The following is a 27686-nucleotide window of genomic DNA, read 5'->3' on the forward strand; positions in this document are numbered from 1 at the left end:
GGTATGTCCCCCGATATTCATAAAATTGAATATATGCGAGTTAGTGATGAAGTCGACGAAACAGTTTTGCGCATGCGCGGAATTTGGCAGCAGATCGCAACGGATAGGACACCAAATTCCTTTGCCTAAAAACAAGGGTCCGGCCGTCTCCTATCGTGCCCTAGGAATGCGGTAAGGGTGCAGGTGTGGCATAGTCCGCACCTAAACCACGATGGGGTCCTCGGGGACCTTCGTTGCTGACGCTTCGCGCTCGTGGGTTCGATACCAACACCACAGAAAGACTCAAATATTTACGACAAATTAGTGATGTAAGTGAAAAATTCTGCAGCTTCTGAGTAAGCTACGTATTTCACCAGTAAACATTGAAATTATTATTTGGTACGACAAACACGAATCTGCGCAATTATTGACTTGCACCGCCGCGTTTTGGAGTCCCTCGTTATGTTAACTCATGAGTGGTCTGGGGTGGGAAATATCCACGGGTTTGCTTGGAGTGATTTCGAGAAATCATTGGGAAACTGAAATCAGGACGGTAGGGGAATAGTTATTCAATCCTGGGTGCGAGTCCAGCATCCTACCATTTTGCCATATCGTTCATTTAAATAAATATTTTACAAGCTATGAGACATGCCCTGTCATGCCAAATGTGAGGTCAAATAATACAAAATCAAATTTATAGCTGAAAATATATTGGTATGGAATGGGCAGGAAACAAGCAGTATTTTAGAGTATGTCGAAGATGTCCGCATTTTTTGTATGTTTTTGGGCTTAACGTCTGCTTGACAGCGAGAGAAGGATAAGCTCAAGAACACAGTTCAAGGAAACGGGCGGTATCAGCTATGGCAAGGTGGCCACATTCTGGAAAGTCAGGGAAGTTAAAATGGTTAGAGAAAGACAGGAAATTTACTTAAGGGGCCCGCCTCGTCAGGGGTGTATGTGTGTTAGTGAGGCGGGATGATAAGCGCGACGCTCGATGGTATTTCTAGCGCGGTATCGCCTCTAAGCTCAAGGCTCTGAACTGGCGCGCAGTCTTCTCGTCGTCAATTGATAACTGTGAAATTTGTGCGGTGACCGTATTTTTATATTACGGGGAAATGAAGATACAGGTGTAATGCAAGCCCCTTAAGTGCTTTCAAAAATCTGTACCACTTGTTTTATACCTAAAAATTACTCTGAAAACATGCGTTTCAGCCATTTTAACGCTTCTAGAAATACAGTTTAAAAACATGATCCAAAATTAAAAGTACTTTTCGGGCCTCAGCGAACTCTTAAATGCTTTTCGTAAACATACCCCACTCGGATATCTTGAGTAGTTTTGAAATCGCGTTGTTTTTCCTGAAGCTCTGCACACCGAATGTGTGACCAGGTAGGCGGGCCCCTTAAGCCCTGGAAAAGTAATGTAAATTCCTCAGTGATAGTAATTTGAGGGGTGGATGTCAAGCTCTGGTATGCCATCACCCAGACTTAGAACACTTTTTTTTCTCAGATGGTTTTTTTTAGTGCATAGTGGTGTAGGCTGGATTGTCTTTATTTCTTTCAGAAAATTGCAAAATATGTATATTATTTTTAAAAAAATTTCCAGGAAAATGTGTAATGTTGGTGATAAAAAGCCATAGAAAAGCCAGGGGAATGTTTCTATCGACTTGTGGAGACACCTCGTATGGATTAAGATAAGGAACCATTCCAGCGTTTGCGTTACCTATATCGGAATGGTCAGAGCAGGTTATCTGGTAGTACGAGTTCAGCGTTTCACCGCAACACCGCCTCGTTGCATCCCACTTTTCGACGTAGCTTATGCCACGTAAATCGTCTCAAATTTGACACTCCTCAGAAGTAGTAAACCAGTGGTACCCATTTACCGGCTGTCACTTGTAAGGCACGCCCACGATGTTCGTCAAGCAACACCGAAAACCACGTCAAGTTGTTCACGAACACGAGGTGTTTTTTTGGCAGGAGGATACGTGGAACCATTGGTGTACTACTGACGAGGACCGTGGAGTGTCGGACGAGTTGCGAGGGCACGGACTGCGCCTCGCTTCCCTCAGCACGAGGTCCCTCTCTGCGCGGGAGAAGCCCGGTCACGACGTGTCCGTTGACGGGACCGCGCGGCGACAGTCGCCCTCGGCCGGCCTTCAGAGCGCGGGGGCGAACAGATTCCACTCCCAGGCTGAACGTAACTCCTCGTTCCTCACGTGCAAAGCTGGAGTCACAATGCCACGACGAGCACGACACGACAAACCCGACAAGACGTCGTACAGCGTTCCAGCGCGACAGATTAAATAGCGTAGGGTCACAAGTCCACGACAACATTAACCCGAAGATTTCTGATTTGGCTGTCAGTAAATCGTTCCAAGCCAAATAATTCCTTAAAATGCAGTATGGAATGCACTAAAATCAGTGTATAAGCGAAGAAGAAAATGATATCTCATGCTTTTTTTTTGGCAGATTTCTGTAGTCCTTCAACCCATGTCATACAGAATAACATGAGCCTGAAATTTATTAATTAAAAGATATTTGCTGAACTCGTCCAATCTTAAATTAAATCTTCACCAATCTACAATTACAAAACTGACCATAAACAAGATGATGCCCGATAAATATACAAACAAATGAACGCAAGCTACAAAGCTACAAATATTAAAATCTACACACACGTAAAATTAAATTTAATTTTTCAACATAAGTAGTATATGAATGGGGCTCCGGGGACAGGCGCAGGCGCGTAGTGCCTGTGCCGGGTCAATGACCGATTGCTCTGACGTCACGGCGGCCATCTTGGATGGTTGTGACCTTGACCTTTGACCATGACCTTGTCCCTGATGGCCATTTTGGACCCGCCATCTTGGATCCGCCATTTTAGATGACGTCATTGTGTTCTCGAACATTCCGGCATTGTGTTTTCCGCCATATTGGATGATGATGTCACCGTTGCAATTTCCGTTACGGTCGCCATCTTTAAAATCTTTATTTATCATCCGATTTTAATGATTTTTTTTTAAATTATAAAAAAATTCAATTAATAAAATTTAAAAAAAAAATATTTTAAAAAACATACTTTTACGACACGGAGTTTGGAGTCCTCGGTTCGAACCCGACGAGTGCAAAAAAATTAAAAATGGCGACAGGCTCCTTCCTCAATGGTGGCTGCAGGCAGACTGACTCCCACCACTTTTTTTCAAAGCATATATATCGTCACCTAGTATGATGTCATGTCTGCCATCTTGTCTTCATTGCTGGAAGCCATCATCATTGTATCGTATGCTAGATTGCGCTGACGTCATGTTAGTTTAATTCTTACCCGCTAGAGTGCAGTAATCATTTATTGCTGTGACACCCGCCATTTTGAAATTTGGGCGCCATCTTGAAAATCCATGATTATGAAGCTAGAAATTCGGTAAAATTTAAAAATTCATTAAATAAATTGGCAATAAATATACTGATTGATTCGATCCGCTCCTGTCCTCGGTTCGATACCCGATCGATGCAATAATGTTTAATTTTATGTAAAAAATAATAATTTCAATAAACCATGTTCAACATTCTTAAAGAGACTTTAAATCCTCTACTACCATGAAGACCAATATTTTGGTAATTCGTAATTTTAATGCTAGAGATGCGGGAAAAAATTTAAAATTCATTAAATAAATTTGTAATCTATATATAATGATTGATTGGATCGACTAAGGTCCTTGGTTCGATTCCTGGCCGATACAAAACAACTTTAATATTTTAAAAAAATACTAAAAAAGTGGCAGGTTTGAGAAAATAAAAACACCGCAAGTTCTTTTTAAAAAAACCTTTATTACATACATTCTACACTACTACAAGTACAAAAAAAATACACAGACAAATTACTAAAGCCTTGTGGCTTTCTCGACGTCTGCATCTGCCACCCACGAATTAAAGCGAGGTGGAAAGCCCCACCGCTTGACGTAGGACAGTCCATTTCTTCGTTTTATAATCTTCTCCACCAAGTACGTATCGGGATACAACGTAGGCTGAATCTCTTCGGCATAGAAGCCGCCACGGATAGGTTTGCGGTCCAAATCTTCGAGGTAGTAGGTCCTAGGCTCTGATTCACGAACATGTGTCACACGGAAAAGTTCGGGACTCCAGTTTGCAGTAAAACCTTTCTCGAAGATACCTTTCTGTTTGGAGATTCGCACAATGTCACCGACGTTAGCTTTACGCTTTCGTGGATCTTTCTTCTTCGTGTTGGATAACACTGTTTGAAGCAGGCGATTGTCCGTTACGTCCTTTGGCTTCATTTTCGTAGTAGAATGCACCGTGGAATTATACTCGCTTATTAGTTTCGGCAAGATGTCAAGCCACTTGTAATTTCCGTTAGCCGTGAACCGCCGCCATATCTTGGAACGCAAAGTTCTGTTAAACCTTTCGACAACGGAGGCTTTGACATTACTAAATGTAGAGTAGTGTTTGATGCCATACTTCTTCATCAAAGCATTGAAGGTTGCATTGTAGAATTCTTTCCCGAGGTCCGTTTGCAGGTGCGACGGTACACGTCCATCACGCAAAATATTGTTCATGGCCTTGGCTACTTCAGTTGCAGTCTTTGATTTGACAGGTCTAGCCCAAGCGAACTTGCTATAAACATCGATGACTGTCAACATGTACTTGAAACATTTATTCAATCGGGAATACGGTATCATCTCAACAAAGTCCGCCTGGAATAAATGATCAATTCCACGAACTATGACTTTGCGATGAAGGTATTTCCGTCTAGCAGGAGCATGAAGTTCGCGAGCGATTCCGGTTCGACTCATTGTATGTAGCCGGCTTCCCTCAGTTCTACAAGTATGAAGACTATTTCGTTGATGTGCGAATAGTTTCCTACACTAAGCGAAGCATGTAGAATTCTAAGGCGATCAACTAATTTATTGGGGTCGTCCTAATATACATGGTCAAATGTCTGACCACATTCTAGCTTTTTTAAACCTTCGCCATGTATTAATAGTTCACTGAAGAGATTATCGAGAATGTCGATTTTTTCATGATCTTCGTCTTTATATACACCACTATCTGGATAGTTATCGCGAAAATGTGAATTGGTTAGCTCTAGCAGTTTTTTGTACTCTTGTAAGTCTTTATGAGAATATCCTTTAAGCTCCCTGCGAAACAGCAATTCGTACAGACCCGGCGTCCCACGCCTTTTTTAACGCTTCTACATGCACGATATTTCCTGGTAGAAAGTCTATTTCTTTAGCACCGAGGAACAACTTATTATGTTTTCTGTACACTTCATAGGTCGTGTCATTATTCCGGCTCGTAAACGATATCAGGTATGGTCGGACCATTGCATTAACTTGATGTCCCTTTTTCGGTATTTTTTTCTTGTGCATGGACTCTGTACTTGTTAAGTCCTCTTCTTCTCGATCCCGTTCATACTCTCTCTTCTTTACAGTTGGCATTTCATCTTCAACTTCTGTCTTCACAATGATGGCTGGTTCTTCCTTGTTTTTAAGTTCGTCGAGGCGACTAGTGATTAGTTTAAATATCTCCTCATTTTCCATCTCACGTGCAAGTCTGGTTCGTCTAGCAAGTAAATATTTTTCACGAACAGACTGTATAGCTCGATGAAGGTCACTGGCCAGGTCCGACATTTTACTGGCTGGAAACTTATTGCAAGACCTCCTTATATACTTTCTTATTCGTTCACAGAAACTTCTTTCTTGTGTTTGGCTAAATCTGAATTTGTTGACAAGTGAGATAGTGATGCTCTCAGACTACTTTGAAAAGTTCTCAAATCGTCACGTCTTTGTGCATTCGATACTTCGATCATGTCGCGAATGCGAGAATCCGAGGCTTCCACATGCTGGTCGATGGCAACGAGATAATCTAGTAATTCGTTTTTCACACTTTCTACTTTTTGAGCCAGTAGCGAAATGTATTTGCGGATAACGTCGTCATGAGACTTGAAAGCAGTACGTAAGTCTCGACTGCTGCGTCCAAATTTGGAAATGCTATGACTCATGTTTGGCGATAAACTGATCGAAACCTCGTCTGTACCTGCCCTTATATAGCGGCCAGTCCCTTACGATGATTATAAATCCATGCTAGTGTTTCCAGCCCAAGGAGCACATGTCTTTGAATTCCTGGAACGTCATGTCGGTGTTTACGTGATCGTCATAAGCGTGACGTAAATTAAGTTCGTCCATGCGAAAAAGTACTATGACATTTGCGTTGTCTCGTAGGAGATGTTTTGGAATACGATTGTACGTCTGACACAGGTAAACGCAGTCTACCTTGGAGTGTCTGCCCATGGAAAATAACTCTTGTATTATGCCTTGTTTCTCGCACATTACATCGTTGAAAACAAACACGGAATTGGCTTTTGTTTCGCTTGGAGGTACCACATCGGTGTTATCATTAAATGGAAAATACTCCAGACCATCCACCGAGCATAGAACAGTAGCTAGGAGCTGGTACTTTGGCTGTTGCAACGACTTGGAATACAAGTAAACGTTTTCGAACCGAAGACCGTTTGGCTCCTCTAATAAACTCAGAAGAACGCACGTTTTGCCGCAGTTGGACGGACCCGCCATTATGCATCGTACGGCAGAAGGCAACAGTAAGCCATGTCGTGATTCACGCGCACTAAATACATCGTCTTGCGTAATGCACACGGGCAAACACACTTCTTGCTTGACGACCTGCATTGTACTAAAGAAATTGTATAAAATCAAACACATTTATACTTTCTGGTCAGTTGTGCGTAATGACTCGAAGAGGTAAGAACAAAAAACACATCGGTGCAGGACACGTGAACTCGCTGATAAAAAATCTACCATTCGAGCTACACATTCCCGGCTACAGATTCTGCGACTCCGGCACTAAACTAGCGAAAAGGTTAGCTCGCGGTGACATGGGAATTAATTCTCTCGACGGAAAGTGCAAACAGCACGATATCGCATATTCATTAAGCAAGGATCTGGAATCCAGGCACAGAGCAGATCAGATATTGGCACAAGAAGCCGAAGATATAAGTAAATCGTCGAACGCGGGACTAGGAGAGAAATCGCAGTGTGGGGCGTATCTAAATTCATGAAGGCAAATACCAAATTAGGACTGGTTGCTCGTCGAGCGAGCTCCATCAAGTCAAAGACTAACTCACGCAAGACCAAACGCAAGATCGGTGCAGGCGTGCAAAAAGCCAAGCAAAAATTACAGACTTTCGACAAGAAGATTATAGGAGGATTTCTTCCTTTGCTTTTGCCTGCATTGGGTGCTCTCGGCGGCCTCATCGGTGCAACGAGCGGTATAGTGCAGGCAGTCAACACTTCGAAGAATGAGCGCAAGCAGTTAAAAGAAGCACAGCGACACAATGCCAGCATGGAAGCCATTGCCATCGGTAAAAAAAAACGGCGCAGGATTGTACTTGCAACCTCACAAGACAGGTCGTGGCATGAAAAAGAAACGAATGAAAAAATCCTAAGTTCTTTGTCGAAACGACCGCTCACCAACGTAGATTTAATAAAGTACGCACGCAAACTGAAAATACCAAATTTCCGCGGCGTGTTTATGCGAGACACTTTGCCCAGCAAGCCAAAGACACGTGAGTGTGCCATAATTAATTTAGACACGTCGGCGGGTCGCGGCACGCACTGGGTGGCCTATGTAAAGACTGGAAACATGGCCGAGTACTACGACAGTTTCGGTAATTTGAGACCTCCGCCAGAACAGCGACAGTACCTGGGCTGGTCCACTACGTTGTTTTACAATTACGAAACGGAACAGAGGCCTAATCAAACAAACTGCGGACAATTGCGTCTTCGGTTTTTAACAAAAAAAATTAGCTGACAAATAAAAATTTTACTTAAAGGTTGTGCAGTGATCATAATTTTTTAGTCATGTCCATAACACTTACCTTGACAGGTCACGCATCTGAGCTGCGGGCGGTTCATTTCTAACCTCTGGATTTAGATGGACAATGGTGTATCGGACTCATAGATTTTCAAACGTATAATGCCATACCTAATATCGACGAGGAAAATTGCAAGATCAGCTTCCTGAAAAGCGAAGGAACCACTCATGAAATACGGTTACCTGTTGGCTCTTACGAAATTGATGACATTGCAAATTACATCAGGGATATGTTACCACAGGATGTAGACTTTCAACTGCGTGGAAATCAAAACACTCAAAAAAGAATTCTAACATGCAGTGAAAATGTGGACTTTACGAAACCTGGCACCATAGGTACGATGCTCGGATTCGAATCAAAGGTGTATGATACAGGAAGAACGTACGAATCTACGCGCGCAGTAAACATTTTGCCTGTGAATGTAATACGCATAAACTGTAATTTGGCAAGGGGAACTTATCTCAACGGAAGACTAAGCAACATGCTGCACGAGTTTTCGCCGAATGTCCCGCCAGGATATAAACTGGTCGAAGTACCGCAAAGTATCATTAACGTTCCAGTCGTCGTGAAGTGCGCATACGAAGTCGTCGTCCGAATCGTTGACCAGCGTGGACGATTGGTGAATTTTCAAGACGAAGAAATTACATTACGTCTGCACTTGAAGCGATGGGCATAAAGTTCGTAACACCGAACAGTTATAAAAGAAATCGCATTGCCGTGAATAAGAACAGTTCTCTACCAGACGTCGGTGCGTTAACACCTGACAGCATAAAGTATCTTCTCAGTATTGGACAAGTGCCGAATAAATATGGAAGACGAAATCCTTAAAGTGGAAGATCCGGTCATTTTTGATGACAGCATTACAAAAATGGAATTGCACGAGTACCAGCCTTTCCTGCTCGGACCGTACGCACTACCATCGGAAGTACGCATTGCTGTACAGCCCCAAGATATTTGTACTTTACCTTCACAGTCATTTCTACGTATAAGAGGCACGCTTACAAAACGGATGGTATGCATCCGACAACCACGTCAATATCCTGCAATGGTATTCTTCACCTAATCGAGCGCATTACATATGTACTCAATGGCGTCGAGGTAGACCAGACGAGAGATGTAGGCATAACATCTGCTATGAAAAATTACCTTTCGCTCACGCCAAATGAACTGTCTGCTGCAAAGATGGCCGGTTGGGCTCTCGAGGATGAATATAAGCTTCTGGTTTATGCCGAAGGGAAGTTCGAAGTTTGTGTTCCTCTGTCCATGCTTCTTGGATTCGCTGAGGACTACAAGCATATAATCATTAATTCGAAACAAAAGCTCGTACTGCTTCTAGCCAACACGCACATTAATGCAATTGTCGCCGCTGCAGAAAACCCTCAAGATGTCTCGCTAACACTACAGTCTATAGAGTGGATGCTGCCCCACATCCAAGTGAGCACCATTGATCGAGTCAAGATGTTGAAGAACATAGAAAATGGCAAGAACTTCGATGTGCCATTCCGATCCTGGAACCTGGAAACTTATCCTGGCTTGCCTCATAGTCAGTGTATCAATTGGATAGTAAAGTCCAGCTTCGCTATGGAAAAACCAAGATACATCATCGTCGGACTTCAGACCGGAAGACAGCTCAATGCAGGAGTAAGTCGCTCCGTATTTGATAACTGTCAAATACGCAATGTAAAAATAATTTTAAACAGCGAAAGTTATCTGTACGTTGACATGAACATGTATTTTGAAAGTGGAAGATTTCTTCTAGCATATCAAATGTATGCCAAGTTTCAGCAAGCTTTCTATGGGCTGAGACAGTCACCGATACTGAGTCCCGACAGTTTCAAGAACAAGGCTCCGTTAATGGTGTTTCACGTTTCCAAACAGGATGATCGAATAAATTCAAATATCATCGACTGTAGGATCGAGATAACGACTAGCGGAAATATTCCACCAAACACCTATGCTTTTTGTCTGATACTTCACGATCGGCGTGCATCGTACAATTGTCGAGACAAACTTGTGAAACTTCTGACATAAATACTGTTTCGTTTTCGATAAAAATTTAGTTACGACCGAGCATTGCTAGCGACAAGATGTACTGCAACCTGCAAGGTTTCCAGAGTCAAAATGGATTCGTGCTCAAGAAAATTAGCGTCACCTCCGGAGACAAGACTCGAACACGCACGTTCCGACCTCCGTATCCGTGGAAACTACTAGACGAAAAAAGTAAACGGTCGAATGAATGGCTATGTAAATACTACCATGGCCTGGAGAAGGACGAAGGAATTTTTCCGTACCACTAAGTGAAAAACACTATTGAAGATTTACTAGTTCAAAACAAAAAAATCTATGTTGCCGGACCTGAACAGAATAAATGGCTGAGCAACTTGTGTGATGCGTCAGTTGTAATCGTAAACTTACAGACCGACTACGGTTGTCCTTCCCTGCGCAAGCTTAGTGCAATATACGACGTGCAGCCACGTGGCAAGTTTTAACCTGTCTGTGCCTGTACAAACTCGCAGTTAATGCAGAAATTGCACAAACAGTGTTAGTAGGAGCCTGCATATATAAATGGTGTACACCCATACCCACCTTCAGTCGACATTCGACCTGTAAGAAGATGTTTACGTTTCATCCTGCTAACGTGTACGTGAGCGCAAGACCTAGCTTCAGCAGTGTCGAGTACAGCTACTGGGATTCCGGGTATCTACGTACATATACAGAAACCTGTGATGGAGGCGATCAGCATTGGCGGTTTGCGCACTTTCCTGTGTCCTACGAACCGACTCAGCAGCTGGTAGATTGTTGCGAACCTGGAAACTGTGCCGTTTATCGCATGAGACCACACACAATCCTTCCTGCTAGCATCGCTGAGGTAGTCGCCTCGTCTGCACGTGTAACACCAAACATGGACGTGTTGCAATATGTTGCGACCTGTGATGCCTCTACGCAGACTTCCAAACGGCATGCGTCTCGTCGTCGCAGTTCAGGCAGTGAATCCGTCCCAACTAGCACTGAGCCTAAGCCCAGGCGTAGACGTGGTCACAGACGTCACCGACCATGTCTTGTCGGAGTTTTCGACGTCGCAGAAGATGACCAGCTGGAAACCTGTGTTCCTGATCGCGTGACCGGCGAACCAGTTGGAACCGGAGTCAACGAACCAGTTGGAACCGGAATCGACGAGTCAGTTCGTGCGGCATTAAAGACTTTGCTTTTGAAAAGGCTTTATTCCTTAACCTAATATGTGTTTGTGTACTTTTTATAAATAAATGTGTAAAACTTGAACTCGTGTGTTTTTTATTTCTACAATTTTTAAATACCTAATAAAAAAAGTTTAAATACAGACAATATTTTGACTCATGTAGTATACCAGTAGACCACGGGTATATAAGCGAGGTTCAGACGGGTGGTTCCTCAGTTCACCTCTGGCCGCGGTGCAGTATGGACGTGCTCTCTCCATTAAGTTTCGTGAGATTTAGTTATGTCGACCGGAATAGAATGTTTACCGACAGCAGCGGGGACCTCGATGGCGGCAACGATGATGGAGTCGGAGATCCCGATACCATTTGCAGAGGAGACCACGGCAGCGGAGAGCTCAATGGCTGAGGTGTCGACAGCTGTGGAGATCCTGATACCTGCTGCAGAGGAGACGACGATACGTGCTGTTCCACCATCAGCTGATGTTTCATCATCTGCATTCCAGACATCAATTAATGAAGAGCGTACATCGCATCAATGCAAATATTGTGGTGCATCAATAACCTGCAGTAGGGCTCTGACAATCTCTCGAGAGACATATAAGTGCGACATATGCGATAAGTTTTTTTCGCATTGTAACAGTTTGGATAGTCACAAGATTATGTGCATAGGAAAAGAATCAAGTGATAGTATGCTTCCATACCATCAGACATCATCATTTATTGCCTTACCTGAGGCGATAGTCAACAAAAGAGCAGTAGTCAATTGCCAAAACTTGAAGGACCAGTTTTGTTTTAAATGGAGTATTTTGGCAAGATTTGTCGAGGGAAGTCATCAAAACCATGTTGATAAGAGTTATTATGCTTTGGAGAATAAGTACAACTTTGATGGACTGTGCTATCCGCCACCATTAAATCAGATAAAAGTTTTTGAGAAAAATAACCCTGACGTTTCAGTTAATGTGTATGCGCTAAATGAGGATAATAAAGTGTGTCCGATTCGTGTAACCAAACAAGAAAGAAAAAATCATTTCGATTTGTTGCTTGTGACAAATGAAAGCGGTTCTGCACACTACTGCTACATCAAAAACTTCTCCCGACTTGTGAGACCACAGGTTACAAAACATCAACAGAAGATTTATATGTGTAAGGTGTGCTTTAAGTATTTCGCTAATCAACCTCGAAAATCAGGACTCACAGCTATACAGTGTCTTGAACAGCACAAGATTAAATGCAGAAATAAATCTTAACCAAGTTTTTAGTAATTTGTCTGTGTGTTTTTTGTGTACTTGTAGTAGTGTAGAATGTATGTAATAAAAGTTTTTTTAAAAAGAACTTGCAGTGATTTTATTTTCTCAAACATGCCACTTTTTTAGTATTTTTTTAAAATATTAAAGTTGTTTTGTATCGGCCAGGGATCGAACCAAGGACCTTAGTCGATCTAATCAATCATTATATATAGATTATAAATTTATTTAATGAATTTTAAATTTTTTCCCGCATCTCTAGCATTAAAATTACGAATTACCAAAATGTTGGTCTTGATGGTAGTAGAGGATTTAAAGTCTCTTTAAGAATGTTGAACATGGTTTATTGAAATTATTATTTTTTACATAAAATTAAACGTTATTGCATCGATCGGGTATCGAACCGAGGACAGGAGCGGATCGAATCAATTAGTAAATTTATTGCCAATTTATTTAATGAATTTTGAAATTTTACCGAATTTCTAGCTAAATAATTATGGATTTTCAAGATGGCGCCCAAATTTCAAAATGGCGGGTGTCACAGCAATAAATGATTACTGCACTCTAGCGGGTAAGAATTAAACTAACATGACGTCAGCGCACTCTAGCATACGATACAATGATGATGGCTTCCAGCAACGAAGACAAGATGGCAGACATGATGTCATACTAGGTGACGATATATATGCTTTGAAAAAAAGTGGTGGGAGTCAGTCTGCCTGCAGCCACCATTGAGGAAGGAGCCTGTCGCCTTTTTAAATTTTTTTGCACTCGTCGGGTTCGAACCGAGGACTCCGAACTCCGTGTCGTAAAAGTATGTTTTTTTTAAATATTTTATTAATTGAATTGTTTTATAATTTTTAAAAAAAATTTCATTAAAATCGGATGATAAATAAAGATTTTAAAGATGGCGACCGTAACGGAAATTGCAACGGTGACGTCATCATCCAATATGGCGGAAAACACAATGCGGAATGTTCGAGAACACAATGACGTCATCCAAAATGGCGGATCCAAGATGGCGGGTCCAAAATGACCGTCGGGGTCAAGGTCAAGGTCAAAGGTCAAGGTCACAACCATCCAAGATGGCCACCGTGACGTCAGAGCAATCGGTCAATGACCCGGCACAGGCACCACGCACCTGCGCCTGTCCCCGGAGCCCCATTAATATACTACTAGCATAAATAATTACTAAGTATATAAATATATATTTTTAAAATTTTAGTTCTGTAAGGTTTCCGTTTCCGTTTTGCTTTCTGTCGGGCTGCACCACACAACAAAACTAGAAATAGAATCTATTCCATGCGGGCCGTCGTGGTGCGTATTTTGTCGGGGTGACGTTCGGAGACCTTGTCTTTCATTGGCTGTTGATCGCGTCGGGCCTGTCGTCATTGTGATTCCATCTTAGCACCTGAGCGCTCGGTATACGGCATTTGGCGGGAGTCATTTCGTGAACTCGACGGAAGTCGACTGCAACAACAACGATGCTGCCCTCTGTGGCGGATGGCACGAACCCAAGTTCACAAAGACAACGGGAAACTTTACAGTATTACCTATACCTAATTAACTAATTTTAACAAGATGAACAGTATTTTAATATAATTCCTTGTCGAAAATCAGATCCATAGTCCGGGTTTAGTTGTTTTTTTTAGTCTTTTTAACTTTTATCGGAGCTGTATCATTAAACAGTTTAAAACTTCGGTTTTGGTAATCAAATAATCGACGCAGCGAATTATAGCGGTGTGTGTGCACACTACATGTGATTCGCGTCAAGATACGTAGTTGAAAACACAATTTCCTTATAGTTATAACTCTCGGCATTATTTTAAATAATTTTACGTTAAATTTCGTGTCCACGTTTCGTGTTACAAGTGTGTTTGCAACAAGAGAACACATTAATTTTCTCGTGTCCGAAGTTGTATGTTACACGTTTGGCGAGTACTGAAAGACTCAAAATTTTTCATCCCTCTCAAATCGGCCAACTAAGATTTTGATACTACCTACAACACAGAATAAAACCAAATTAATTTAGTTTTATCCCGTACATATAGGGCTGAGTATCTATGGTCGCAATTAAATATACAAAAGTTTTGTTATATTTTGTGTAGTTTGTACTTTTATGTATAATTATTCATGAAAAATATTGAACGGCATTCATAAAGTTGCGTTCGTTCTTAATGATAAATTAAGGACATCGGGTTAACCTATGTCTTTCACTATAATCATCTTTTGCTTCAAAAATTGCGATATATTTACATATATGCCTTTAAAATACAATAAATATAAATTTACTTCTTTTAAAGTGGTAACCATGTAATTAATCAACTGTTACATTATGTTACAAGCAACATAAATGATTAGAATTGAATATAAAAGTTTTCCAAGGTTTTCTTCCCATAAATTTGAGGGTATACAAATTAGTTAATCGTTACCTATACTATTTATAATTTTAAATACATGAGGTAGACATGTTCAAAACACAATGGTAGGCCTATTTGACGAACATGATTTAAACACACAAGGACACAAACTTAGTGGTGTAATTGTAGCACTTACAAATTTGCACCCACATTTAAAAACAAGTGTCAAATTCCTCCCCTCTATTCTTAAACGTTGTACGAGACAAATTAATCCGATTTAGAAAATAACATTAAAGATTGCTTTCAAGTTATATCATTTAAAAAAAAATTATGCTTTTAGCTTTGAATGTGCACGACAATTTGATGTTGGTGTAAATGTAATCGTTAGTTCACGGTAGGAGCAGAGTATGGCAGCCCCCTGGCCGGGAACATCTCTCAGGACGGGTTCGTGAACCTCAAGAGATGCGACACGCAGGAGCTGAACGACGCCATACAAGCAACTAGCGAAACTAACGGTCTTATACAAGACACGATAGAGGCACGTCGTCACCAACACTCGGGCTTGTAATTTTTGAGTTCGTGTTTTTCATAAAAACAAACCGTGCGAAATTCTCAAATAATTTGATTAAAAAAAGGGCTTTTTTTTTTTCATTGTGCTAAAGTTTAACAATAATAATTGACAACGCGATGCTGTGCTATGCCCACTATGTCCTCGCCCAAACTTCACTCCACCACTCCAGACCCTCGGACAGTCTTCATCTCAACAGTTTCACCCGCCGGAGATCTGTCAGTCAACAGTCGAACAATGTTTGGGAAGAGCAAGCTCAAACTCAGCTTAGTTACTCGGCTGGAGACTGGAATAACCACATATGCGGCCATAGTTGTGCATACTTGGCTCCCACACGCCCAGTCGACCGCACCAAGTTCGCTAATTAGTTTTCCCATTCCAAGTGTTTCCATTCCTCACCGCTTGGAGGTGGTCAGGTCTGTTTTACGAGAGACTATAAACATAATTTAAAAATATTGTAAATAATTACAAACATAAATAAAAATAGCAAATAATAAATCAAAAAATTCATTAAAATGAAAACCGAAAAAAAATCTAACGGAAAAAAATATGTATTAGTGTGTGACTGTTTCGCTGACTGGCTATCGGAAATGGAGGTGGATTAGGGCAACCAATTTAGGATAAGTACTAATACGCAGGAAACAAAGCCATCAAACGATAGTTATAGTTTACTTTTCTATCCCCTAGGCAGGAAAGTAGTATGTAAATAGCGGAGCTGGCACAGGCATCAGGCTGAGGATTGAGGATGGGGTCAATGACCGATTTCTCTGACGTCATGGCGGCCATCTAGAACTCAAAAATAATTCAAAATGACTCAAAATTCCTAAAAGATTCCCGTTTTCGAGGGAAAAATTCCCGTTTCAAGAGAAAATTTCCCTTATTTACGCTTAAGCATCCATTTCTACAGCCTCCGATTAGCCTCTGACGTCATCTAGGATTATGACATCTCTGTTTCACCTTTTTGGTTATGGGCGCCATCTTGAAAATCTTTATTTACTATCCGATTTTAATTGAAATAATCTTAACATTTATAAAAACTTAATTAATTAAATTTTAATCAAGTATTACTTAAGAACACCGTTGCACTTTTCGTTACGGCCGTCATATTGTATTCTAGAAACATTTCTGGATTCGTTTAGCCCACCATCATTGATGACTATATCGTCATCGTTTCACTTTACATTATTTCCGCCATATTGTATGTATTCCAGAACCTTGTATTTTTTGTTACGTCCGCCATCTTGAACAACCGTTTTTTTATGCTAAAAACCGGGAAATTTTATTAAAAATTATAAAAAAAATTAAACAAATTTTAATAAAAACATATTTAAAAACGCACTTACATATGAGGTCCTCGGTTCAAAACCGGTGAAGTAAAAAAAAATGGCGACAAATCCTTCCAAGGAAGTCACCGGCAGACTGACCTCCCACCACTAAATCTAAGTTATATATCGTCAGATAGTATTATGTTATGAACACCATCTTGTTTTCGTTTGTTGGAGGCCGACATTTTGTTTACGTTTACTAGAGTGCGCTACCGTCATATTTATTTCTAAGTTTTACCTTCTAAAATAAAGTAATCATTTATTATTACCTAGACTTCCGCCATCTGGAAATTGGGACGCTATCTTGGAATTGTGTAATTATTTAGCTAGAGATTCGGAACATATTCCAAAATTCATTAAATAAATATGCAATCAATAAATTATACTAATTGAATCGATCGATTCCAATCCTCGGTTCGATCTCTCAGCGATGAAAAAAAAATTAATTTTTTGTTAAAAATTTTATTTTCAATAAATAAAGAGGCTTAAGTTCTACATCTACAAGCCTCTAGTAAGCCTATATGTCCAGCATCTTGATATTTGTGCTCCATCTTGTAAGTTTGTAATATTTAACCTAGAAATTCGGGAAAAATTCCAAAATTCACCAAATAAATCACTCCTTAAAATAATGACTGAATCGATGTATTCCTGTCCTCGGTTTGATTCTCGACCAGTGACAAGTGGAACTAAATATAACATATATTTTATATTCTGTTTCACATTACCTTTCGCGGAGTTTATTAATCATTCACTCTACGAAAAATACCTCAATACAATATACCTGTCCGACGAATTTCATACGTTGTCGACAAGCCTAACTTGCAAGTTTGATATTCAGTACTTAGAATAACTTCTAAAACGTTCATGCACAAAACCATACATATAGACCAAGCGTCTTCGGACCACGAGACCGCGTCATAAACAATGTCAGACGTATAGTCCAGACATTTCCGAACCTCATAACCTTCTTCGTCGTCAGCTAATAAACTCATATCTTGACCAGTCAAGACATAGTCTTCAAACTGTCAGACCTAATGTATCATGAAATCAATTATAATCAATTAGATCAAAGTATCATGTTTTATGTTTAAAAGAGGACCAAGAATCCCTGAAAAATGATTTATCAAGACAAACAGCCTTTGGACTAGTACATATTCAGAGCTACTACATAGCTACTACATATTTGACTACGCACATTTAACGAAACGTCACACATTCATTAAAAGAAAAGAACACACTGAACATGCAGTACAAACAGTAAACACAGGAAATGGAATGAAAACACAGTACACCCAGGAAACAGAATGAACACACAGTACACACAAGAAAAGTAATTAACGCACAGTACACACAGGAAACGGAATGAAAACACGGTACACACAGTACACACAGGAAACGGAATGAACACAGTACACACAGGAAACGGAGTGATCACACAGTACACATAGTACAAACAGGAAACGGAATGAACACACAGTACACACAGGAAACGGAATGAACACACGGTACACACAGTACGCGCAGGAAACGGAATGAACACACAGTAGCGAGAACTCAGGTTTATTTAGAAATCAGAATACAAGAAAGAAAACATTAATTTTTTTTGTAATTTAAATTATTATATTTCTCAACATTATACAAATGCAGGTAAAAAAAAGTCATTATTGTATTTAGTCAGCCTCCTTCAGTTCTTTGAGTATGAAGGATATTTATTTGATGCACGAATAGTTACCTACACAAAGGGAGGCATGTAGACGTCTTAACCTGACAACAAATATATTTGGATCTTCCCATGATGTGTAATCAATCTCTTCATTTACCATCTTCCTTGTATGTTTTTTACAAATACTTTTAATATCACTATCGTCACAGTGATCAGTAAAGGCTTTATCAGATTTATTTATTAAAAAACGTTACCATCGTTCCGGTCTCAGGGCTTCACCACAGTCTTTGATCTTGTCAGCTTTAGGTACTTCAGCACAGTCTTCGATCACGTCACCCGCCTCAGAGTCACTATCGTCATCTCCGTAGAAGTCAGCATCTTCAACCGAATTACTGTAAGAACCCGAAATATTGATGTTCGAGCTTCTTTATCGTCTAAAATTTTCCTTTTTAAGTGACCATTATTATTCCAAAGTATGGAGGATCTACTGAATATGGGCTTGAATGTCATCTCACTTTTCACGGTGCTGATTCTTCCATTATTTTCAGTTTTCCCGAAGCCATCAGCATCCGTCAATTTATGTTCTTCGTCACGATCGGTCGAGCTAATACCATCACGCTCAGGACAAGGAAAATTATTTACATCAACCAGCACACTCTTCCTTTGTGTAGTGTCTTTATCGATGTCCTCTATCCAGTAAGTGGGCTTGGCTTTACATGTTCTACTATGTCTATTTAAGGGCTACGCCTACCCGGGCACACATGCGGTGGGCAGAGCTCCAGGAAAAACAACGCATTTCAATATTACTCAAGATATCCTAATGGGGTCTGTTTACGAAAAGCATTTAAAAGTTCTCTGAGGGCCGAAAATTACTTTTGATTTCGGATTAAGTTTTGAAAAAATATTTTTAGAAGAGTTAAAATGGCTAAAACGCATGTTTTCAGAGTAATTATTAGACGTAAAACAACCCGTGCAGATTCTTGAAAGCACTTAAGGGACTTGCATTACACCTTTATCTTCATTTCTCGGCCATATAATGTTACGGTCACCGCTCAAATTTCACAGTAATCCTGTGACGACGAGAAGACTGCGCGCCAGTTCAGAGCCTTGTGCTTGGAGGCTATACCGCGCAATAAATACCAGCGAGCGTCGCGCCTATCCCGCCTCACTAAATCTCATGCACCCCGCTTTAAATTCGTGTTAAAAACCCACTACGCAAAATGTTAAGCTGTAATCGGTGAAGCAGGTTTTTAACACGAATTGACAGCTTAAAAGGACATGGTAGAACATGTAAAACCAAGCCAACTTACTGGATAGAGGACATCGATAAAGACACTACACTATGGAAGAGTGTGCTGGTTGATGTAAATAATTTTCCTTGTCCTGAGCGTGATGGTACTAGCTCACCCGATCGTGGCGAAGAACATAAATTGACGGATGCTGATGGCTTCGGGAAGACTGAAACTAATGGAAGTATCAACACCGTGAAAAGTGAGAATACATTCAAGCCCATATTCAGTAGATCCTCCATACTTTGTAATAATGATTGTCACTTAAAAAGTAAGATTTTAGACGATAATGAAGCTCCATACATCAACATTTCGGGTTCTTACGGTAATATCGGGTGAAGATGCTGACTTCTACGGAGATGACAATAGTGACTCTGAAACTGGTGACGTGATCGAAGACTGTGCTGAAGTACCTTTAGCTGATAATATCGAAGACTGTGGTGAAGCCCTGAGACCGAAACGATGGAAACGTAACGATGTAGACGTAACGAAAACAAGATAGTGGGTTTGACTTCATACTATCTGACGATATATATTTTGTGTCATTTTTGAGTAATTTTGAGTAGTTTTTGAGTCCAAGATGGCCGCCGTGACGTCAGAGAAATCGGTCATTGACCCCATCCTTAATCCTCAGCCTGAAGCCTGTGACATCTCTGCCATTTACATACTACTCAGGAGGTAAAGGTCCAGTGAAACAGGTACTCTAAATTAAACTGCAAGAATCTCTGGGTGGTACTCAATAGATTACATACTCAGGGATCCAAGCAAACAAATTAAAAAAAAGTTCTCTATCCGTCTGTTTTTGCCTGAGGACGGGAACAGATGTCAGTTCCCGAAACGTCGCGACTGTTGACTTAGGAAGCCTACCATGTTCGTCTGTGCAGTTGTAATTGTGGTGTCCAGAATATCTGCTTAGTCACATAGCTGAGTTCCGCGTCTCTGTGTTGTCGTGGTGTCCACATTATTGGTTTAGTATTACCATTGGGTTCTTATATATGTCGCTGTGTTGTTCAAGGTTGCTTTTTGTCTTTATTAATTTTTATTGTTGCTTCTGTCTCATCATTGTTAGCTCATTGTGTACGTCTGTGCTGTTATAATTTTATGATAATACCTTTCAAGTTTTTCTTTTAGGCATCTGGTGAGTTAAGATTGTTTTCTGTGTTTTTAGCTTGTTTTCTGTGTGTTTGCATGTACATAAATTTGTTCATCCATCTTTTTTGTCTGTTATTGATGATTATTATGGCATACATTGTAACCAGCAATGGCGTATGTCCGAAATAAAATTTTGAATCAATATTCCCTATTGCAAGAACCTGTCAAAGAACGTAAGCAGAAGCGAGTATAGTAGATGCTTTAGTGTCGAGATGTTCACATGCAATAAACTAATGTCGTTCTTACCTGTCCAGTAAAGAGCTAGTGACGTGTGGGGTGTGGTGGGGTGGGTTAAGCCACTCTTCGTTTTACTAACTCCAGTTCTATTCGCACACGGCGAGTTTACTAAATTACCCGCACTCGACTTTAAATTACTGGCATGGTGTAAACCAGCCTCTTGGAGCTCTTTTATTCACGCGTTCGCGTTTCCTCGAACGCAGCCTTACGAAACTACATTGGGACGAATTAAACTTATTATTCGTGGTGAAGCCCAAACGCTTCGTTTTGTAAACCGAAACACCGATAGTTACGATACGCAGTATTTGATCGTTTCCCAATACTATTGTGTTGAGTCGTACATTTTATTTACAGCGCTGCGATCCGCCTTGCGCACAAAGGGTTGCCATTCCAGTTACTCCTTCCAAGGTCACTGTTACCTGCTTGATGTTTGGGTGTGGACTTGTACAGAGAAGCAAGTCGGTGCAAAATCGGTAAATTTATGTTGAATGCTTTATTTAAAATATACAGTTGAGGCCATGTATTTGGAATACCGCCTCTGAAGACTACTAGAACAGGAAATTTAAGAAGCAAATAAGGTTGGTGTAACTTAATTGAAAATAACGCCGCCACAGATGCCATCGCCGTTCGAGCATGCAAATGCGTGAATAAAAGAGAGGCCTTACACCCAGAGGGTGGCTATAACTGCATGATTACATGGTGACCGGGTGGAGCCGTATTTTTTGACGTGAATACGTCTTTAAAATAGCTTCCATAGTGGAAGGCAATTCAAAAAACGAATAAAAACAAAATCGGGAGATACAGTTTGGTGTTGCAGCTACATATCTATAATCTCCATCCAAAATTTAATTACACCACTGGATAGCTAAAGTATCAAAGAATTCATTACACTAAGTGAGGACTTTGACGCATCGCGCGTGGTGGAGGGGGAAGCGCCGCCATTTTAAGTTCATTTTGCTGCGTTTCGAGATTTCTATTTAGTATAACTTTTGACTCGGAGCATCTACGACGTTAGTTTGAGTTCCAATCATCCCCCGTCTTAATCTATCGATTGCATTTATAAAACATTAGTGTAAAATAGTTGCAGTGAATATATATGGTGTTAAGAAAAATATAATCAAAAATATAGTCGGCCTATACGCGTCAAAAAGTTAAATCCAAATACAGAGATCGTATACGGTTGGAAAGGGCGTCCCAAAAACAATCGAATGATACCAATAAAACATCATATGAAGCAGTGCCGGGAACGTAAAAGAATGAATGCGGCCGAGCGGATCAACGACGGTGCCAGTACATCTGCAGCTGGGGTGGTTGAAATTATGCAAGTGGATGATGAAATCGCTTCTATATCGACGCCGGACTGTGTAGGCGTCGATCGTGTACGATCGTCGATTATGAAGATTTATTGGTCAGCAGCTAGTGCACGTTATGATCGCTATTAAAATATTCCAAAAACATCGATTAAATTATACCCGATTACGAGCCTGATCTCACTACACCAATTATGATAGTCGGAGACTTTGATGTTAATGTCTCACACGACCGCTCATTACCCTGCTTCATGCTCAGCGAGTACAATTTGTCTTAAATCGAAACTTCTCCAAAAACGTTAGTTCATACCTGTATTGATTTAACGTTTACTAGAAATCTTGATGTATCCTGTATGCCATTTGTGTCATACTTTTCGTATCACAGACCTATAATTAATAAAGTTATAACACGGTAATTATTTGTTTACTTGGATTTCTTTCCTGAACCCGACGAACGGGAATATTTGCTATCATAAACAAAACATGGAAACCTGAAGGACTTCTTTGTGTTCAAACATGATTATAACATACATAAAATAGCGTATTTTATATTTTGTATTGAAAATATTACCTGTTACGTACACGAATTCATGTACAACACACGGCCGTGTCCAACACAGCCACGCACTATTTTTCTGCAGCTAATAGTTGTGCCATATTGGTTATACGCCCAAACTTTGGCTGATTGCATAGTGGAAACAGTTATACTTTTTTGTAGTTATACTTCTTTAGGCGGGTTATGAAAAAAATATGAGAGTGAATTTTTACGATGCGCGCCCACCATTCAACGAAATTTACAGAGGATAAAAAAATGGCTACATACAAAAGAAATGTTACATACAAAAAAAAATTACATATGTGAATTTAAATCTTATAATTTAGTCATGTCTAATTTATTTGCATTATAAAATATGAATCATTATATCATTGTTTATTAATTAAAGTTAATAAATTATCATAAACATTTAGTTAATTGATTTTCATTATTGATTACAATTTATCTCGATTATATTAGTAAATTAAATAATTAAATTTATACACTGGTTTATATTAATATTGAATGCTAACTATTTGTTTAATTCTTCTCCAGTCATATTAACAATTTGAATGCAAAATTAAAACCACGCCAAGTGAGCATAGCCCCTAACGCGCGTGACAATGCCGGAGATGTGCTCCATACCTGCCGGCCCTCGCGAGACGCGGCGGGCCTGGAAAGTGCCGACGCTCGTCGCCCGAGGCGAGGCGACACACTCGTCGCGCGCGGCTCGTGCGGCGCCGTGGCGCGTCCCGCCGGTTCCCTCGGGTCCCGCCGCTTCCTGGGAGAAACGCGAGCCCGCGCTGTCACGTGCCCGCGCAGAACACAAGATAATCCCTCCACTTTTACCAAACATTCCTCCGGAAACCAGTGGCGAAGAAACAGCTTGTAACTTTGTACAACACATGGCTATGGTTTTTTTTTGCATATATGAAATAAGTATTTTCGAGATAGTAATACCAAGTATTTATTATGAAGATTGGTGCATGATTTGTATTTTAATTGATGTTTCATTCAAGCACTTATATTTTTTTAACTCATGGAAAAGATAATAAAATATTAAACAATTTGACTTTATTTTGTTGTGTCATGCTTATTAAGTGCGCAGTTAATGCTGGAACGCTGTTCAGGGAACGTTTTTGCAAATAACTTTTAACTATTGGAGGCACAAATACTAAATGCCCGGGTAATAATTCCGACCTAGTATCATTGCGAAGGGATATAGTTTTCATGTAAAAGTACAAATGTACAAATATTTGTAATTCTACATGAATATTTCTGTTCCATTTACAAAAAAAAAATAATGAAGTGACACTGCAGTAAGGTCAACGTCGAGCGTCGGTTGCACTGTCCTGCTTCCACACAACCACCTCAGCCAGCGCCATGCATTTATCGCCAAATAAAAGATTTCCACACCAGCTGTGTTTTAAAACTCTGAATAATCGTTTGTGTTTCGTGGTTGTATGGGTTTATTTCAGGCACATGTCTACGGTCAGCACATCAATCACAACCATCCAGTGTGGAAGGACAACGGCTTAATTTGCAGACGAGCGCAGATTACAAGGAAACAATCAATTTTTGCAGTCTAATATCGGATATTTTTCTCAAAAACCTTTTGATTCTAACCATAACCTAGAATAACTTACATCCCCTGTTGTCCTCGCAGCATCGAGTTCCTGAAAGCACGAGCAGACATAGCCACCTCATTCGAAAGCTTCCATGGGCTGGATTGTATTAAAGCTATAAGGAAGTCCCCCTACAATTATTTAGGGAGGGGCACCCCCCTAAGGTGAAAATTGTTAGCCGGTATGGATTGTGGATTGTAGTTAGTTGTGGCATTGAATATAGAAGTCACAAAGACATAACCAAATTTAATTTCACTTTTGAAGCTAGTAGGGCTGCTCGACACGAGATGGCATTGTGATCGTGTCAAGCTGGTGGCGCCGTTGTGTGATGGCCCTGGAGAAACCAGACCACGGAACAAAGCGAAGGGTTTTTTGAAAAACCAAAACTCGCTATAACCTCTTGTGTAATTCAGTTTGTGATACAACCAACCATAATTGTTTGGGGTTGAAAAAACAAGGGTTAAAGATAAATAAATCATAACACCCTTCGTAGGCACACTATTGAATCCGTTCAAATGGTTTATTAATCTTATAACTTTTATCTGAAACAATTTTTGATAAGACAAACCATAGCTGCAAGGGGTTGAAAAGGGAGGGGTAGAGTTAAAAAAATAATTCAAAACTCCCTTAGTAGGCGCACAATCAAATCCGTTCTAATTTTTTGTAAACCTTATAAATATTAAATATAACTTATGTCTGAAACAATTTTTGATATAACCAACCATTGTTGATAGGATGGATAAAGAGGGGTTAAAATAAAAATAATTTATTCACATGTACCTGAGTAACTACACCATCGAATCCGTTCGAATTGTTTGTAAATCAAAAATGTTTTTACAAAACTTTTTCTCTGAAACGATTTTTGATAAGATGAGTTATTGTTCAAGGGGTTTGAAAAATAATTGGTAGAATAAAAAGAATCATTATTTATGTACCATGGACAAAAGTATATCCGTTCTGATTTACTGTAAAACCATAAATTATTATCTACATCTGAGTCTGAAATAATTGTTTATAAGACCAATCATTACTCTAAGGGGTGGAATAAACAGGGGTTGAATGACCAAAAAAAATGTATAACTCCCTTAGTAGGCACACTATCAAATCCTTTCAAATTGTTTGTATACCTTATAAATATTTCCTAAAACTTTTGTATGAAATAATTTTTCATACAACCAACCATTAATGCAAAGGGTGGATAAAAATGGTTTAAAATAAAAACATTAATTCTATCTACTTTAGTAAGTACACCTACGAATCGGTTAAAAATGTTTGTAAATCTTATAAATTTTGACTTAAACTTTTGTCTGAAACATTTTTTTTGATAATACAACTATAACTGCAAGGGGTTGAATAAACTGGGGTTGAAATAAGAAAATAAATAAAACTTCCCTATCATGTTAACTATCGAATACATTCTTATTTATGTTGAACTTTTTAAATGTTGTCTAAAACTTTTGTCTATGGTAACTTTTTATGCAAAAATAACCATTACTGCAAGGGATGGAGATTACACGAGTTGAAAGACAAAAGAGCCGTTACTATCAAATCCGTTATAATTTATTGCAAAAATCCTAAACCTTATTAAAAACCTATAACTAAAACAATTTTTTTAGGAAACAACCTATTACCGTAAAAACAAAGGTTGAAATTTATAAAAAAATAAAAATTCCTTAGTATTAAATTTGTTCGAATTTATTTAAAACCATCTTAATGTTATCTTAAACCTTGGTACAAAAAATGTTTATACGACCACATATAAGTGTAGAGATGAAAAATATTGTTTGAATGAAATAAAATTGTATATCTACCTTAGTAGGCATAATATGAAATTTATTCTTAACTCTTCAATGCTGGATGCGTTGAGTTAAAAACATTCCAAATATTTTTGCTGAATGGAATATGAGAAAATTTCTAATCGGTCATATTGAAATGTTGGAGAACATATAGGATGTTATAAGTTTTTTAAATGTCCCAAGAGTTTATAGAATTCCCAAAACACTTCCAGAAGAAATAGGTACTTCGAAATCTACCTACGCCTGAAGGCTGTGCCGAAAGGGATTTTTTAATCCAATTTTACAAGGTTTGAAGACCTTTAACAAGGTAAAATATACCTACAAAGTGGCCACTAATTAGTTATTAACATGTTTAGCTAAATAATAATTGTCTTTTTGAATTGGTTTCACTTGTGTAGTATAAGAAATATTACAATAATAAATCATACGCAAATAAAAAGTAAGTAAACACGGATTACCTTATAATAAACTAGCCGAACCCGCCCGCTTCGCTGGACGTGAAATAAGGTAACTGCATTGAAGGCAAATAATTAAGTAATGACTGTTATACGCTTGACCCCATTAAAATTCGTTTAGTAGTTGTGTAGAACACCGCGTACAAACAGACAGACAGACAGAAAAAGAACTACTGTTTTATTATAGTAAGATAGATAGATTATTCTTACATGTTCGCATCCATGCAGTATATGAAAAATCAGCATGCAAAGCCCTATACCTATAACTAAACGTAGCTGCTGCCCACAACTTTTTCCGCATAGAATTTTGTATTATCTTGCACCATTTAGAAATTTAAACATTATAACATAACAGTTGATGCAGTTGTAGTAGTTTTCTTATGTTCACATATTTCAGTCTTTGCAATAAAAATATGTTACTACCTAAATTTTGGGTAAATATGTTTCTACTTTCAAATGTAATGTCAGGAAGACACTTCATAAAATTTATTTGTAAACTACATTTACTGTTTTCCCGTCTTGAGCTAGAATGTAAAGATTGTCTGCATTACTGACCCGCGAGCAAGCCACATACATCTGGCCGTGGGAAAAACAATCAGACCTTAAGTCAACACCAGCTGCCTTAAGGCTCTGACCCTGAGACTTATTTACTGTCATCGCGAAACAAACTGCTATTGGAAACTGTGTGCGCTTTAACCCGAACGGGAAGTTATTCGGGATGATCGGTATGCGTGGTATGAAAACAGTTTCACCTGAGCCACACCCAGTAAGAATCTCAGCTTCGATTATATTTCGATGTAGAGCAGTTACTTTAAGTCGGGTTTCATTGCGCAATTTTGGGGGAGTAAGGTTCCTATGAAGCATTATTGGAACACCGACTTTGAGAACAATTTTGTGAACAGGAAGACCACTTGCAGCGAGAGAACTCAAAAACTCAACTGGATAATTAGTGGCGTCGTCCTGATTAAGGACGCTGTTAAACGATGTGTAAACCACTTCAACCCCATTCATTTCGTTTAAAATTTTTTCATTGATTGCAGCAGCTTGGTCA

At 39.5% G+C, this 27686-nt stretch overlaps 1 protein-coding gene across 1 annotated transcript in view; it reads left to right on the forward strand.

The window, feature by feature from the left end:
• The first annotated feature begins 211 nt into the window (after window positions 1-211).
• Window positions 212-27686, forward strand: part of LOC134537574 (uncharacterized) — a 106024-nt gene continuing 78549 nt past the window's right edge. Inside the window, exons 1-3 of the mRNA XM_063378198.1 lie at window positions 212-256; window positions 1954-2173; window positions 15079-15218. Coding sequence (XP_063234268.1) covers window positions 212-256; window positions 1954-2173; window positions 15079-15218 — 405 coding nt within the window. The remainder of the gene's footprint in view (window positions 257-1953; window positions 2174-15078; window positions 15219-27686) is intronic.

This window comes from Bacillus rossius, chromosome 1 (genome assembly GCF_032445375.1).
Source record: "Bacillus rossius redtenbacheri isolate Brsri chromosome 1, Brsri_v3, whole genome shotgun sequence".
NCBI lineage: Eukaryota > Metazoa > Arthropoda > Insecta > Phasmatodea > Bacillidae > Bacillus > Bacillus rossius.